The sequence below is a fragment of the Lagopus muta genome, chromosome 1, assembly GCF_023343835.1.
Source record: "Lagopus muta isolate bLagMut1 chromosome 1, bLagMut1 primary, whole genome shotgun sequence".
NCBI lineage: Eukaryota > Metazoa > Chordata > Aves > Galliformes > Phasianidae > Lagopus > Lagopus muta.
Window position 1 is genome coordinate 108,032,573 of NC_064433.1, and position 16,445 is coordinate 108,049,017.

The 16,445-nt window shown below is 39.9% G+C and overlaps 1 protein-coding gene across 1 annotated transcript in view; it reads left to right on the top strand.

Moving 5' to 3' along the window:
- The window catches only part of BACE2 (beta-secretase 2), a 56,937-nt gene that overhangs the window by 20,072 nt on the left and 20,420 nt on the right, over positions 1 to 16,445 (top strand). The window contains exons 2-5 of the mRNA XM_048966905.1: positions 4,030 to 4,118; positions 11,902 to 12,118; positions 13,706 to 13,834; positions 15,029 to 15,163. Of these exons, the coding sequence (XP_048822862.1) occupies positions 4,030 to 4,118; positions 11,902 to 12,118; positions 13,706 to 13,834; positions 15,029 to 15,163 (570 nt within the window). The remainder of the gene's footprint in view (positions 1 to 4,029; positions 4,119 to 11,901; positions 12,119 to 13,705; positions 13,835 to 15,028; positions 15,164 to 16,445) is intronic.

Here is a 16,445-nt window from a genome sequence, read left to right on the forward strand (position 1 = left end):
TTTTTCAGCTTCTCCACCCGTTCAGAGTAAAAAACAATGTATGAGATATATGGCCTAAGGAGACTTCTGCCTCTCTGTTGATGCATTTCAATGTTCATGACTTTCAGTAAACAGGTTTTGAGTTGTTTGGGCTTTTTTAACTGGAACTCAATGGCATGTAGATAGGGTGCCAGATTTCAGCTGTAAGTTTTTCATGGCAGAAGTAGATGTTCCTGTCTTGCTCAGTCTATACCCAGGCACCTCTGTGAATCTTTTATTTATAATCATACTGGTTCTGCTTCTGTATGAAACATACTATTCACAAAATACTAATCTCCAGGTATGATATGAGGTACCGATTTCATGTCCAACAGCTGTAGTACAGGTGACCTTTGGGGCAAAAAAAAAAAAGGCTTTTAAGTTTGCTGTATAGGTCTAAAGCTGAACTCGGAAATGGAAAAAAAAAAAAAAAAAAAACAACCCACAATAGTAGGCTTTCCTTTTGTGCTTCAGGAAGTGAAAGGAAAAGAGTTTTACATGGTTTCTAATGCTAGGCATGTGATAACTCAGCAGCATTTGGGAGTTTTCTGCTTTGTAGCCTCATTCAACATGAGGGAATGGCATGGAGCTGTGTCAGGGGAGAGGCAGCTGGGGCTTAGGGAAAGGGTCTGCACCATAGGGCATTGGGCACAACCACCAGAGCCAGAGTTCAGGAAGTGTTTGGACAGTGCTGTCAGACACTGAGTGCTGTGTGAAGCCCAGAATTGGACCCAGCGATCCTTGTGGGTCTCTTCCAACTCAGGATTATTCTATGATTCAGTCATGCCTCTCTGATCTTGGCTATCACCTAACAGTTTCTGAAAAAAACATGGCAATGGCTAAATAGTCAGTTGTAAGAGATAGGACACGATTCTTTCAAGGTGGCTGCCGTGAATCCAGTGGATTTGCTTTGCCAGCCAAGGAGAGCTTTGATTCTTGGTGTCTGGTGCTTTGCCAGGAGGCCATTGAGGAGAATGTTTCCACCACTGTTGGATCTCCCTCAGCATCAGTGCCTTCTTTTTGTGCTGCAGATAGGTGAAGGGACAAGCTGAGGAGCTGTGGAGTTCAGGCTTCATTGGCAAGCAAGATGGTGAAATGTGACAGCTGTCACTTCCATCTGCTGTGATATGGGCCCAGCTGACCTCTGCAGATGGAGCAAGGCAGGCCTTGGGCCTCAAGAACTCTGTCTGCTGCCCTGTGACTCACCAGAGCTGGTCTGGAAGCTGCCCAGCATCCCTGTTACACTGGCAGAGAATTGGCACAGAATAACACAGGCTCTGGCAGCAACAACATGAAAGTGGCTCTTAATGAGATGGGGGGGGGCACTAAAGAAAGTTCAGAGCCAAAGGGCAGTGGGAAGAGAAGGAGTGCTCAGTCAGTTATACCCACCCCAAAATGATCTGTTAATCACTGCTGCCATTGTGAGGTTCACAATAAATCTGTGTCTGCCCTGGCCGCCCGCGTCTCATTATGCACAAACATGCAGATCAGGAATGTCAGCCTCAATAGTGATTTGTCGTGTGAGCTCGGCTACAGCCGAGTGGGCTGGGACCTGCATGGTTAGCTGTCTTTGTGTTTTCTTTTTTGCTTTTTTTCTTCTTTTTTTTTTTTTTTTTTTTCTTTCTTGTGAGGATATCAGTTTGCTTTTGGAAATGTTGGTTCGCTCTGTCCTGTGGGCAGTAAACTTGCCCTTTTTCTCAGCAATTTGCAAATTCTGTGATGTTAACATTTTATACAAGGTGGGGAGGAAAGATATATCTTCCATATGTGCCATTAGTTAATGATTGAGTTTTTGTTCACGTGGTTTTTTTTCCAGTCCTCCTCCATGTACAGCGTCATGCATATTACCGAGGCTAGGGCAACACCTACATGTATTTATGCAGCTGATATACAGTGCCCATTATTCAAACATTCCGGACTGCCTTGATAATGCTAATTAATTTAAGCCCTGCAGCACCCCTTTGAGGCAACTTTTGTTGGTCCTGATAGATGCATGCATTGTAACTGCTCTTTGTTATTTATTTTTGATATGATTTCTATCCCAGAGGGGAAAGGGGGGGAAAAAAAAAAAGAAGGAATAACTCTTACTTTCATAGGTAGTTGGCAGAATGTTAGATTTTAATCTCAGCAAAACAATGTATGAAGTAAACTGTGGATTTTATTGCAAGTCATGCCTCAGAGGTTCTCATTTTCTTTCAGAGCCTCAGTTCCTGAAGCCAGGTGAACTTAAATATGTCCTTTTGTTTTTAAAAGTCTGTCTAGCTTGTGTGTGATTACAAAATAAATTTTAATGTATTGTCTCCACTTAGACTAAAATCTGAGATGCAGTGAGGTAGGTAAATAACTTGACTAAGGTTGTGGTTTTATTTATATTTATTCTTAACGTTTTTGCATGATTAGGACTGGGAATGCCAATGACAAGTGCATGTAGTTCAAAAGAGAGCCCCACACATTACTAGTTGGTTTTGAGTTTGTTTTCTTCAGATCTCTGCAGTCCCATATTGCATTAGCTAGGTCAAACAAGGGCAACCCGCTGTTTCCTTTCTCTCCAAGTGCAAACCAAAATTGTTTTCAAACATCAGCTCACACTTTTTTTTGGTCTATGCTCATTGTAAAATCTATTAAAGAAGTATTCAGCGTGTCTTCTCCAAATGCTTTATCCTCCTTTCTCTTTATGCTCCTTTCTGAACTCGATCCTTTTTCTCCACCTCTTTTGTCAACACTGAGCTCATTTACTGTATCTTTCTTACCCTTCCCACATCTGCTTTTGGTGCTCAGTCTTGAGTCTTAAGTACTTGACAAGGGCTACAGAAGCAGTGAGCTCAAGTTTTATTCAAAGCACAGGCAAACCAGTCCTGATTTCTCCCTCCTACTGGAAAATTCTTAATTCCTTAACATTGTTATAGGTGCAGGTGTCTGCTGTGGCCTGGAGCATGATTTCACAATCATTTTGGGGCCAATCTGAGACCACACTGACACCAAAGGACGCAATCACCATTTTCTAGTATCTGCTCCTACCGTCTACTGTCAAGTAGCTGTCTGAGTTGATAGATGACTAATTTTTTGTAACTGTAGGAGAGGAAACTGATCTGATTTGCAGCACAGCCACATGGTTACTAGTGCTTGTGCCAAGAAGCCGTGGGAAACATACAGCCAAGAGCAGGCAAAAGCATGACCACCGGTTTTGGTAGTGGTACAGTCTCTGGCTTCAATTATCATTTAATGGCACTCCAAGCTGTAGTTTCAATGTGATCCCACATCTCAACAAATTCACAGCTGTGACCTTCTGCTTTTTGCTAGTACAAGCATTTTCCCACAGCTGTGGTGAACCAGACTGGTCACCTGAGCCAAATGGAGAAAGAGAGAATTTCATTTTTTTCTGTGTTTATTAGTCAATTTTTGGCATAAATTATCCTCCCAATTAACCGAACAAGTGGCCCACTCTAAGGCTGCCTTCCAGACAGTGCTTTTCACTGTGTTATAAATCTGGCCTCCTGTTCCCAGGCAGTGAAGACTGTGGTAGGGTACTGCTGCTCGGAAGGAGTTATACTTTCTTCTTATGCTTTCCAAACTTCATGTTTATGCTTATTTCTGCTCTGACTGGCACTCAGCCCCCCACCTAGAAACCTCATCAGCCCTACAGCAAGCAGTGCTTTAAACAGGTCACAAAGCAGTATGTGTCCTAGATGAGGCAGGTTGCTGACACACGTGGATTGGGCCAAAAAGAAGTTTGAGGTGTTCATAAATTCATTTGCTATGCAAATACGGACTTGGTGGGTATTCTCCCTTCCACAACCATGGCTATTTTAAAGCACTGCATTATAATCAGCTGTTCTGGAGGGTCCACAAGCAACGTGTCTTCCCCAAAGGTTAACACTTTGTATTTATTTTTTCAGAGCAACTTCCATCTTCATTTTTAAACTAAAGGTAGTTTAGACAAAAAAGCTTTGATGATTTTTTGTTTGTTTAGTTGAATATGAAAACCACCTCTCCTTTCTTCTGTTTCGGCAGTTAAATATTCTGGTTGACACTGGGAGCAGTAATTTTGCTGTAGCAGGTGTGCCTGATCCTGATGTCACCTCCTACTTCAATACAGAGCTGTAAGTACCTGTTCTGCACGCAGTGGTGGGATAGGATGTCTTTGAGATTCTGACTACTCAATGCATAAGAAGATGATCAGGAAGTTCATGGGGCTTCTCTGACATCCCGTTGAGAGTGGGTTTCTTCCTGAGAGGGTTTTCTTCCTGAACCAGAAGGTCAGCTGTCCCCAGTGCAGAGTCCACCATTTGACACCACAAATGTTCCCAGTGACAGCAAAATGATCTGGTGATGAAATAATGACAGCAAAACAGATCTGGGCCCTGTGCTAATTAGAGCTGAGGAAAAAGGAAGATTATAGTGTAAAAATTATTTGCAAGATCACACCAACTTCAACCAGTTTCTTGTCCAAACGGTCTTGGAAGGAATTACAAGTTTAAAATTACTTTCCTTTTGTTTAAAAACAAAAACTAACACTAACTTTATCTACTGCTTGACATTTTATCTAAAACCAAAATTAATCAGTCAAAAACTAATTTGTTGTTTAATTTGGATGAGGTCTTCAGTCACTGTTTGGGATAGGCCCAGTTTGGGTATTTATAAGATACAACTTGGAGATTTTAGCGCCTGTTACACACAAAATTTGCTGTTTAACAAGAGCTGACATTAGTCACAGCCAAACACAGCGCTGTGCAAATAATTCATCCTCCTTTCATCTTTCCTTTCAGCCCTTCTCTAGTTTCAATTACTTCAGTTATATTTCTACAAATCAGAGTGCTTATCTTTAGCTGACCATGTAGATAAAATTACTTGAAGGTCTGATGGTGAGGAGAACATTAACATTTTCTTTACCTCTTCATGTGTTTTACCACAGGGTGTTGCTTTTTTTTTTCTAATAAGATGCACTGGTGATGGAGGCAAAGCCAGTATTTCCATGCTGCCATGCTGTAGAATAACCATACCTCCTGTCACATATTCAGCTGTTGGCAGAGATGTTCCACATAGGTCTGAAAAGTTCAGAATTAGCACTTGAATACTATTTCTGTGCTACTGCAGAATTTTACTTGCTAGCTATCCCTTTCCATAGGTGGCGGCTGTAATTACAAGAAAACTGAATTGTCAGGAACTAAAAGCTGAAGTATTCCTCCTCACTTTTCTTTTCAGTGATGTTACTTTGTCTGGACAGGCAAGGCCTCTCTTAAAAGAGCCACACACCATTGCAAACAGCAACAACAACAGAGACTGTGTATTGAGAATGCTATGAAATCACTTGAAGGTTACAGCCTCTTATCAGTGTTCTCTGTGTACATTGTGTTTTTAGAACTTTGATACAAAATTAATGATGAAACCTTGAAAATTAGGCCCTGCAGAGTTAAGGGTACTTTACCAAGTGATTTGAATTCAGTAATAGCAGCAAGCAATTGTGATAGCAGTTCCTAGCTTGGGTTGGATTGATGCAGAACTGGAATTTGCTCAGAATGAAGTGCAGCCATTAGCACGCTTGAACCCAGCTACATCAAGCTTCTTTCCTTTCAGGTAGTTAAGGCATAAATGTCAGCTGGAGCACTTCTTGGCCCCATTGTAATCAGTAAGGCATTTAAATACTGATTGAAAGAAAACTCTGTAGGTCACCTGTTACGTATTCCCACTGAGGCAAGGGCTGTCACTAGAATGGATCAACCATGGCTGATTCTTGCCAAGTCCTGTAAGCCTCTGAGGGTGGAGAATTCATGAACTCTGGGCAGTGTGCTTCACTCATGTGCCATGCTCTCCTGTAGAGGAAATGCTTCATAATATCCCAACTGTACTTAACAAAAGGATGTTAACCCTGACAAAGAAAGTTGTCTGTGTCATTTCTGTAGCCATCTTTTAAGTGGTTGTAAGCTGCTATGAATTCTCCTTTTAGCTTCATTTGCAAAACAAGCCAAGATCCACTTAACTTTTCATAGGTCCTTTCTTGAGGTCCCTGACCTATTTGGCAGCCCTCTACCAGTCCATTTCTCCACATGCCTGTTTAACTGGCTTCATACAGCTGGCTACAATATTCCAGTTGTGGTCTCACCAGTGCTGGCCAGAAAAGGATAATAAACTTGCTTAGACATATTGACTGTTGCCCTCCAAATGCAGTCTGTTGTAGTTGCTATATGCACAGTGCAAGTATACTGCTGGCTCTTATTCTGGTGTCCACCATCACCTGAGATCCCTTTCTGTTGCTTCTCAGCCTATCCCAGTGTGTGGAGTTGTTTCACCTGAGCTGCAAAACTTCATGCTTCTCCTTGTTGAATGAATGAAGTTTCTGTTGGTCCACTCTTCCCATTTTTCAAAGTTGCCCTGGATTCAAGCTCTGCCATTCAGCACGCTCTTTAAGGTCCTGTGGTAATCTGCTTGAGGGTGCAGTCTGTCCATCATGTCAGTTCTTCACAAAAATTTTCTCCCCACTGATGTCATGCACTCTATATGTCATGAGCTTGACACTGAGCCATTGATCACTGACTCTTTTAGGCCTGGAGGTATAGCCCATTTTCAGACCCCCAGTGGTCTGTTCATTCAGCTCTACATCCTCAGCTTCTAAATGGGAATGCTGTGGGAGGTGGTGTCAGCAGTCTGACTAAAGCGAAGACGTGCTACAGCCCCTGATCTCTCCTCATCTGTGTAGCCAGTCATCTTGGTGTAGAGGGCAATGGAGTTGTTCACACGTGGTATGCCTGTGAAATTCCTTGCAGAGTTACAGAGTCCCTTTTTACCTTCTTGTCCATTGTGTGCTTGGGAATGGATTCCAGCAAGCGATTCTCTGTGACTCTTCCTGAGCTGAGGTGAAGTCACTGGGCCTATAGGCTCATTGCTCATCTATTTTTGAGACTAGACTTTTCCTGGCAATCAGATCACTTTCCCTAATTGTCAGTGATTTTGCATAAATGGTAGGCAAGGGCCTTGCTTTTATGTCAGCCAGGTCTGTAAAATGACTGCAGTGTGATCTTTACCCATGTGCAAGTGAAGCAAATAGTTTGTGTGCACTTTTCTTCCATTCTATGTAGGACACTTCAAAATTAAATAAAGACATTGTCTCTCATCTAATGCTTATTTCTGTAGTTTTTCCCTTTCTCATCATAAAATGCTTTCATATCAAAGTCATAAACTGGAAATTGAAGGCAAGAGAAAAGAAGGGTTAGTAATTTGTTATATTAGTAAAATTACTGGGACTGAGTTCTAACTCAGTAAACACTTATTAGAATATTGTGTTAGAGAAACATTATGATGAGTATGAATTTCCTGATTGCCAACATCTTATTTTAATTTTTTTCAAATGATCAAAATATTAAATTAAATGCATGATTGATTTTGAACAGAAACTGGGGAGAGTGCATAGGAAAGGTATCATCTTTGTTTCAAGAGTCTTGAGGAACTTGGCATGTGTTTTGTTCAGAACAACCTTCCTTGAGTAATTTTGTAACCAATTTGTTTACTCATATTATGTTTTCTTGTCATATAGTTGCATTGTTTAATTATCTCAGGTTGCATTGTTTAATTATCTCAGGTTTTCCATACAAAACAAGCAGAGCTATTCTCATGAATTCGCTAACAACTTGGTTTTTTGAGTGGCTCTTAGAAAATTCTGCTGTGAAAAGTTCTGGCATTGATGTTCATACTTCATAAGTCACCAAGATATATAATGTTGTGAGAAGTGGCCTCATAAACTGGAAAGAAAAAAAAGTTATGGCATTTGTTTCTCATACCATTCAAAATAATAAGTAGTTTTTGTTGAATATGCTAGTTATGATAAAAAGAGCTACTTAAACGAATTTATAAAGTGGTTTTCAGACTTAAAGCTAAATCAGCCTTAGCATTCTAACAGCGCATAAGAGAATGACATACATGGGCTGTCAGAACTCAGAATTGGTATCCAGTTTTATTTCAGTGTAAGTACCACTGCCTCACAGTCTAAAGTTTAAAGAAAAAACTGCTCAAGAGTTAGGTGGGGTAAGAAAATTACAAGGAAAAAAAAATTGAGATTATGCAATAAATTATATACCTGCTGGCAAAAGTAAGCTTCTGCTTTACATTGTGGTCCTGCAAGTTTGGCTGTGTACCCTGCGTATTTTATGGTTCAGGGTGAATTAGAAACTTGTTCTGGAACCCCTTCAAATTAGATGGGCTCCTTGGTTAAAAATTAGTAATTTATGTTGTGGAATAGCCTGTAGACAACTAGGTTGGTTGCTCAGTATTCTTTTTCGCTTTGTCTTAAAGTCATTGGCTCTGAATCACTTGTCTTGTGCCATCTATCTATCACTGGAGGGAATGAAAACATCTGTTCAGATCTTTTGGTCAGTTGCCATTTTCCACCTCTTTTTCACCATTGCTGGTTGTAAAGATTATTTGCTTCTTCAGAAAAAAAAAAAGGGGGGGAAAAAAAGGGCAGACAGGAAAATCTAAAGGTTTGTTTTATGCAGAGTGGCAATGGGAGTGCATGAAATGAAGGAGGAGTTGCATGTTTGGTGAGGTCAAAATTAAACAGTGCTTTATGCACAGTGGTTTTGTTGTAGCTCTATTGAGCTTCCTTTAAGTGTAGAATGACCACAGAAATGTTTTGACTATGTTTTGTTCAGTGCTGTAGGCTGGTATTGAAGATTAACTACATATGGTAATGAACCCATTACTAGAGTTCTAAGCTGAGACTGGAGAGCCATTCAAGGTCTGAGAATTTTCTGTCGGCTGCTCTGGAGAGAAAACAGTTAACTGCTGAGGAGAGGGTGAGAGGAGTGGTAGTACCACAGGACCTTCTTCTGGTAGGCCTTTTTCCTGCAAAGAAACACCCTTGTGGTGTAACCCCGCAAGCAGCCATACAGCACAAACAAGTGATGTATAAAGCAATTGCTCACCATCTGCCAACCAGTGTCCAGCCAGTCCCCTGGCAGCAGAAGTCCCCTGGCATACTCCCCTCACTTTTATAGCTTTTTCAGCTTTTTCATGTGATATCGTATGGTATGGAATACCCTTTATACCCTTTGACCAGTTTAAATCAGCTGTCCTGGTTCTGACCACTCCCAGCTCCTTGTGGCCACCTCCATCCCCTTCACTGGCAGAACAGTGTGTAAAGCTGAAAAACTGAAGTGTTCTTGACTCTCTTTAGCAACAGCTAAAACATTGATGCATTGTCAACATCGTTTTTCTCCTAAAGCCAGAGCCTAGCATCATACCATATACTATGAAGAAAATCAACTCTGTCCTATCTGAAACCAGGACAACTCCATCCCACTGAAAAAGCTGGATTTCTTATATTTGTTTCATAGTCAAAATGGCTTGTTTGGAATTGATGTGCTGTGCATTTATTTTAAAACTTTCTGCATGTGAATTAGAACAACTCTCTAGTTTTGACCTCTAAAGCCATTTTCTTCTTTTGGATCAGTGAGTTGGAAAAGCATGGGCTGATTACAGTCAATAAGATGTAGCAGGAAATGTTTTTGCAGAACAGAATATAATTACTGCCACAAGGACGATGTCAGATCCCTCCCACATTAGGAATTTTTCTCCTTGAAATAATTAATAAGGCTTCCTCTTCAGTGTGACATTTGTGTGCTTTGCCAGTGCGATGAACAGCCTCATACACATTTCTACAGGAGGGGAAGCACAGAGGGGAGGAAGTGACTTGTCTGCCTTTGTGCAGAAGAATTCATCAACAGTACTGGGTGATGAGCCCAGTCCTTTTGTATCCTGTTCCAGAGCTCAATCCATGAGCCTATTAGTGCTCATGGAAGAACAGATATGTACTGCTATTGTTGCTGGTCATGCAGAGTCTGTACTTGCAGACTGGCTTTGTGTTACTGTTCCAGTACTCACCTATCTTTCTAGTTTCAGATGATTCTTCTGTTGCACAGCCAGACACTTTTCAACATGACCAGCCCTGTATTTTCCCTTCCTTTTCCATGTTCTCCCACAGGTTTCTCTTATGTTGCTAATTATTCAGACTCTGTTTTGATTTATAAAATGTACTGCCAGTATCACAGTAATGCTCTGAAGACCCTGACTGAGCAGAGATGTCCCTTTGTTTAAATGTCACGGAAAAGCAAAATTACAAAGCACACTAAAACTGCAGTAGAGATGACCAGATACAGATATTAAGTGCCAGTAACTCTGGAATTTGTGCATTTTGAAATATAATCAGTGCAGCCTATTTTCTCATTTATTTCTATTGTCTTGGATGTTACAAGCCACTGAGTCCTGAAGCTCCCTGAAGGGCTAGGCACTGGGAATATCAAGAGCTACTCAGGATGGGGGAATGGTTTTAAACTAAGACAGGGGAGGTTTAGGTTAGATATTAGGAAGAAGTTTTTCACTCAGAGGGTGGTGATGCACTGGAACAGATTGCTCTGAGAGGTTGTGGATGCCCCATCCCTGGATGCATTCAAGGCCAGGCTGCATGTGGCTCTGAGCAGCCTGGTCTGGTGGTTTGTGGCCCTGCTCTCTGCAGGGGTGTTGAAACTACATGATTTTTGAGGTTCTTTTCAACCCAGGCCATTCTGTCATTCTGTGATTATAGCTTGGCCTCTTATTCCTCCATTAACTTGGAAGGAGGATCACTTGTATGGGCATTTGGTGAAATTGCCCAACAAGGTGTGAGTGCTCAAAAAGGTGGGAGTATGTGTGTACCCATCTGAATGGTGTTCCCCATGGCAGGCAAAATTCTCCGATCTTTTTTTCTGGCTGGCTCAGGTAAGGGTGGCTGAGGAGACTTCCGTGGCAGCTCACAGGCCAGGAGAAGCAGCTCTCCAGGGCAGCTCTTGTCAGTGAGCTCTCATCTCTTGCACTGCAGTCAAGGACTTCAAGGCTTCACGGCAGCTTCTGTCAGAGCAGCTGTTAGGTTAAGGCTGGGCGGATAAAGCTGTCCGCACTTGATAAATGACCTCTACTTTCTATTGTGTTACATGCATGTAATTTTTTTTAGATTTACTTTTAAAAAGGCTGTCAAGCTGAAAGTCTGCTCCGATGAAGTAAGCATGGTCATTTTTCTCTTTAGGACAAGAAACTGCATGCCAAGGAATGGGACCAAAAATAGATTGTAAGGGATCTATCTAGGTGTTCTGTTGCTCCTTATTTGTGATGCAGATGGAGGGTAGTTGCTATGTTTATACTGCAGGTTTTTAAAATGAAAAATTTCATGGTTTTTTGTAATGTTTTTGCTAAGCTTTCTGCCCAGGGTTTATTTTCTTTGCTCCTTTGCTTTTGTTATCTTGGTCTAGAAGGAAATCCTCCCTTTTATTCTCCAAGTTAGTGAATCATTTGTTAGTGAAATCCAGATCTATTAACTTCTTTATGGACAGGCCAGACTGCAGATTTCGGTGTGTATCTTACTGCTTAACTCACAGTAATATTCTCGTTTATCCAAAATGGAATTTTAATAATATTAATGAGATGTTAGTCTACAGCTATCCGGTTATCTTGGTATTTCAATTTTAGATTTGAAGTCACAAGCTTTTTATTTCTTACCACTACTTAGTACGTTCCATCTCCAATTAAAAATTATTGCTCCTATTTTGATGGACAAGTTTGAGTCAGAGACACATTGCTCTAGATGGCACAAAACCTTACATTAAATTTAAAAAAATGGGAGAGGAAATTTGAGTCATTTAAGGCTTCAGGTAGGGGCTCAAGGGTTTGCTTTTAATTATTATCATAATTGACTGTTACTTCCTTTAAAGTCCATCCCCCTTCTTCTGTATGTATACGTGACTGACTTTACAGATTTTACTTTCTTTTTCCTATCTGTGAAAAATGAAGATTGGGCAGTGCTTTGGTGTCTTAGATTGTAAATAAGCAGCTCACACGTAATTGTATCTTTTCCTTTTAAAGGTCAAGTACATACAAATCACAAGGGATCGAAGTCACAGTTAAGTATAGTCAAGGAAGCTGGACTGGAGTGCTGGGCACAGATGTCATTACTATCCCAAAGGGGATTGATGGCAGCTACACCATCAACATCGCTACCATTCTTGAATCGGAGAATTTCTTCTTACCAGGGGTTAAATGGCATGGAATTCTTGGTCTTGCTTATGACACCTTAGCCAAGGTAAGTCATCTTTTCCCCAGCTTTTATCTTTCACAATGACAATAAATAGAAATGTAAATATTAAAGAGGACAGATGATGATCTGTCAGCATGAGATTCATCCCTTACAATGACTCTATCCTAAGGATCCTTCAGATTTGTTAAAATATTGAAAGAATAAATTGGGTTGTGATGGTATCCCAGTTTCATATGTGGATTTAGGCTTTTCTGATGATGAAGGTTCTAATTTTAAGGCATCTGGAATAAATAAACTTTTTAAGAGTTTGTAATACAAGGAGGATAGGAGTAAAAGTTATAAGGCTTCTGGTGTATGTGCAGAAAGCATTTATTAGTGCTCTGGTAATCTCCTTCAAGACTTGTCAGCAGACTGCTGAATCTTTTGTAAAAGCCCTTGGCAGTTCATTCTAAGACATTCCCCATTCATCAAGTAGAAGTTGAGACAGAAGTTATATATGGGTAGTTTCAGTATAAACGTTAGCTACCATGTTTTCATGAACATATAACCAAATACATCTTGTTCTTATGAGGTAAGAAATTCAGATAGAAGTTTAAATTAAAACCTAAAATGTATAAGCTTGTAATCTAAAACTGACATTGTAATTGTTGCACTACACAGTCATAGCTTTCAACCTACACAGAACTGTCTGAGAAATTCACAAACTGAGATGTATCCATTTAGAATAGATGATTCAGAACTGTCTGCCAACTCTGGAATTAAAATGCTTTATTCAAGAGCTGTGTGATCGTTCTATTGACTTTACCTCAGCTGCTGTCATACATTGTCATCAGACAGACAAAGAGGAGCTGCTTCTAAGACTCTGCTTTTGGGCAAATAGCGTGTTCAGGATATTTAGTTTTCTCCTCTTCTGAAGACTTCAGTGTTGTTGGCTTCTGAGGCTGCACTATGCTTTGTGTAGTAAGAGCAGTTGGCACCTCGCAAGCTAATCAGTGGACCTGCCTGTCATCAGATGTAACTGCACAGAATCTGAATTACAGTGAAATTGTAGTACTTCAAGGCAAAGGCAAGTATGGCATAGAGCGTAGCAAAGAACTAGCTAGTCATTAACCAGCTGAACTTGAATATAAAGTTCTTAAGAAGAAAGAAGAGGAAATAAAGCCATCAAATTCAAAGTTCATTAGAATTAAATTATGTTTAAAAGCTGCAATTCCACACTTTAAAGTCTGTCCTTTTAACCATAGGAGATGGAAAGAGAAAGTCACATTTGAGCATTCTAATAACTGAAATCCTTTTCCAGACAGAAAGTATCGATGAGAGCTTTTACCTGAAACTGAAATAAGTATTCGAGTTCCAAAACTGCAGTTGGAAAATAATCTCATGCTTTAGAGATTTCTTTGACAGTGGTACAGATTAAAACTGCTTTAAAAAAAAAAGAAAAAGAAAAAGAGAAATGACAGGTGTTGGTTTTTTTTTTTAATGATACATAATATCTAGGATTTTCATCACTTGCTTGTCAGAAATTCAGTTTACTTGTGAAAAGTAGTCTTGTTTAAATGACTTGCTCATTACTATAAGGAAACTTTGTAATTAATACTTCTGCAATTCTTTCTGTTTTTCTACACCTTCAAGCCTTCAAGTTCTGTGGAGACGTTCTTTGATTCTCTTGTGAGGCAGGCAAAGATCCCCAACATTTTCTCCTTGCAGATGTGTGGTGCTGGACTGCCTGTTTCTGGAAGTGGTACCAACGGAGGTAGTCTTGTGGGTATCTGTCAATCTGAGAGGGAAGATGCATCTTTGTTAAACTCTCTCCCTTTTTTCTATGATTATCCTACTACCAAATTTAGTGGTTAAATGTACGAAATGTTTTATAATTTTTTGAGGTGAAGTTAAGCACTTAGGCAAAACTCAAGCATCTTGTTATTTTCATTCTCTATTGTCTTTTAATCTCTTGAGTTTGAATAAACTTTTGCATTTGAAGTTTTAATTTTAACACAGAAAAAATAAAAAAATTGTGGTGTCCCTCCTCACCAATTGTATTTCCTCAGGGAAGATTGTGCTACCTTTCTCAAGCTGAGTGGTCCTCTATTCAGCTATCAAAATGTGAAAGTACTTTTTTATATGATGTGAAAAGGGGGAGAGGAATCAAGGCTCTTTGTCTTTTTTGCAGACAGCATAGCAAAGGATAAAATCTGAGAACTGGATCTTCCCCTTGTTAATCAGGGAAGTTTTTGCATCCATTTTACTGGTTCAAAGTACTGGATATTGTTTATTTGAGGTAATGATTTGGAATAACTCTTATGCTGAAATAAGCATATCAGCACAGGAGTTAATTGCAAATAATCTGCTGTAAATTCACGTGCTACTGTAAATGTTAACACATTTGAGATAGATAATGCCTATGAGAACTTACGTTAGTAGAGTTCAAAGCATGATGGTCTAGTACGCTGTCACAAGCTTCAAAGTAAGTCTTGACAGAAGCTAATGATGATAGCAATTACATGATGATCATATTCCCTCTTTTATGTGAATGAATTGTTGTTAAGCAGTATTAAAGCTATTTTGATCTGATAAAGTGAATTTACGATATGCAGGTTTTACTATTTCATCCCGTTTTTGTACATTGCCTAGATTAAACAACTGAAGGCATGGTTTTGATCTGAAACATACATCTTTTGTAAGAAAATCAGTGTGAATTTGTAGAAGGTGCTGGAAATTTGCCCCATGGTAGGATTTTTTTGGTGTACTGAAGCAGTATCTTCTTAATTTCTAAATGTTTCAAATTTCTTTATTATTGTTAAAGAATTTGTTAGCAAAATGACTGGAAAAGGTGCTAAATTAAAAATTGTGATGCCCTCTGTATCACAGTGAAGCGTTCCCCTTTTTCCTGTACTTACCCCAAAGGTAAACACCTGTCATTCTTAAGCATGTGAATTTCTTTCCATTTTCACTCAGGTTCTAGGTGGCATTGAACCAAGTCTCTACAAGGGTAATATATGGTACACACCTATCAAAGAGGAGTGGTATTATCAGGTTGAAATTCTCAAGCTGGAGGTTGGAGGACAGAATCTTGAATTGGATTGCAGAGAGGTATTTGCAGTAATCTGTTTCTGTCTATATAAAACATATTTTTTTTTAAAAAAGCATCCAACTGATCGTTTTTGACCTTGCAAGCTCCTCTTAGAATTAAGACTGCATAGTGACTTTGAAAGGAAATGAACAAACCATGTGAAATGTACGTCCATGCTAAAATATATATTTGGCATGTACATGATAAAAGTGCTTGAAAGAGAAGTTCAGAGTTGTTGATAGTACTTGCAGTAAATAAAGAACCAAGTTATAATTATTTTGTCAACAGTTCGCTGAAAATAAAGCTGCTGTGGTTTGGAAGGGCTGAACCCCTTAACTAGTTTCAGATGTACTGCAGATGTCTAAGAACTGAAAATACTGCACTGATTTAAGAAGACTTTCTATAACACTCTGTAAAATCAAACCAAAGGATTTTTAAAACAGTTCTGGTCAAATAGAGGAAAGAGAATATTTTGCAATGAACTCTGGAGATATCTAAGCACATAATTCATGATGGCAGTAGGCAGGTATTTTCTGTGGAAGCTTCCCAGACTATCTAGGCTCATGCTTCTTTTTTATTTTTGAAGTTCACTTTTCACAGAATCACAGAATGGTTAAGGTTGAAAGTGATCTCTGGAGGTCATCTGCTCCAACCTCCTGCTCAAGCAGTGTCACCTCCATCAGGTGTTCAGATGGCTTTTGAACATCACAGAATCTTGGATTATCCTGAGTTGGGAGGGAGCCACAAGGACCACTGGGTCCAACTCCTGTTTCCACACAGGACAATCCAAAAATCAAATCATTATTTCTGAGAGCACTGTCCAGATGTTTCTTGAATTCTGAGAAGGGCAGTCTTCAAGGAAGGAGATTCCACTCTAGGCAACCTGTTCTTTTGCTCCACCACATGCTCAGTAAAGAAGCCTGATGTTCAGATTGAACCTTTTGTATTCCAGTTTGTGTCCATTGCCCATCTTCCCTTTATGGCTTTATCCTGTGGTATTTTGCTGAGCAGACCCCTGAAGAGGCTAGAATGTTCTCTCCTGAAGTCCAGGTTTGTGAGTTTGCTGGGTGCCCTACCCACAGTCCTAAGGATGGTGAACTCCATCATCTCATGCCCACAGTGGCCAAGATTGCCCTTGAGCTTCACATTCCTTGCCAGTCCCTCCTTGTTGGTGAAAACGAGGTCCAGTGGAGCACCTCTCTCAAAAAGCTCCTCTATAATTTGGAGAATAAAGTTTTCACCAGTGCAGTCCAGGAAACTCCTAGATTGTTTATGCACTGCTTTGTTGTCCCTCCCGCAGAT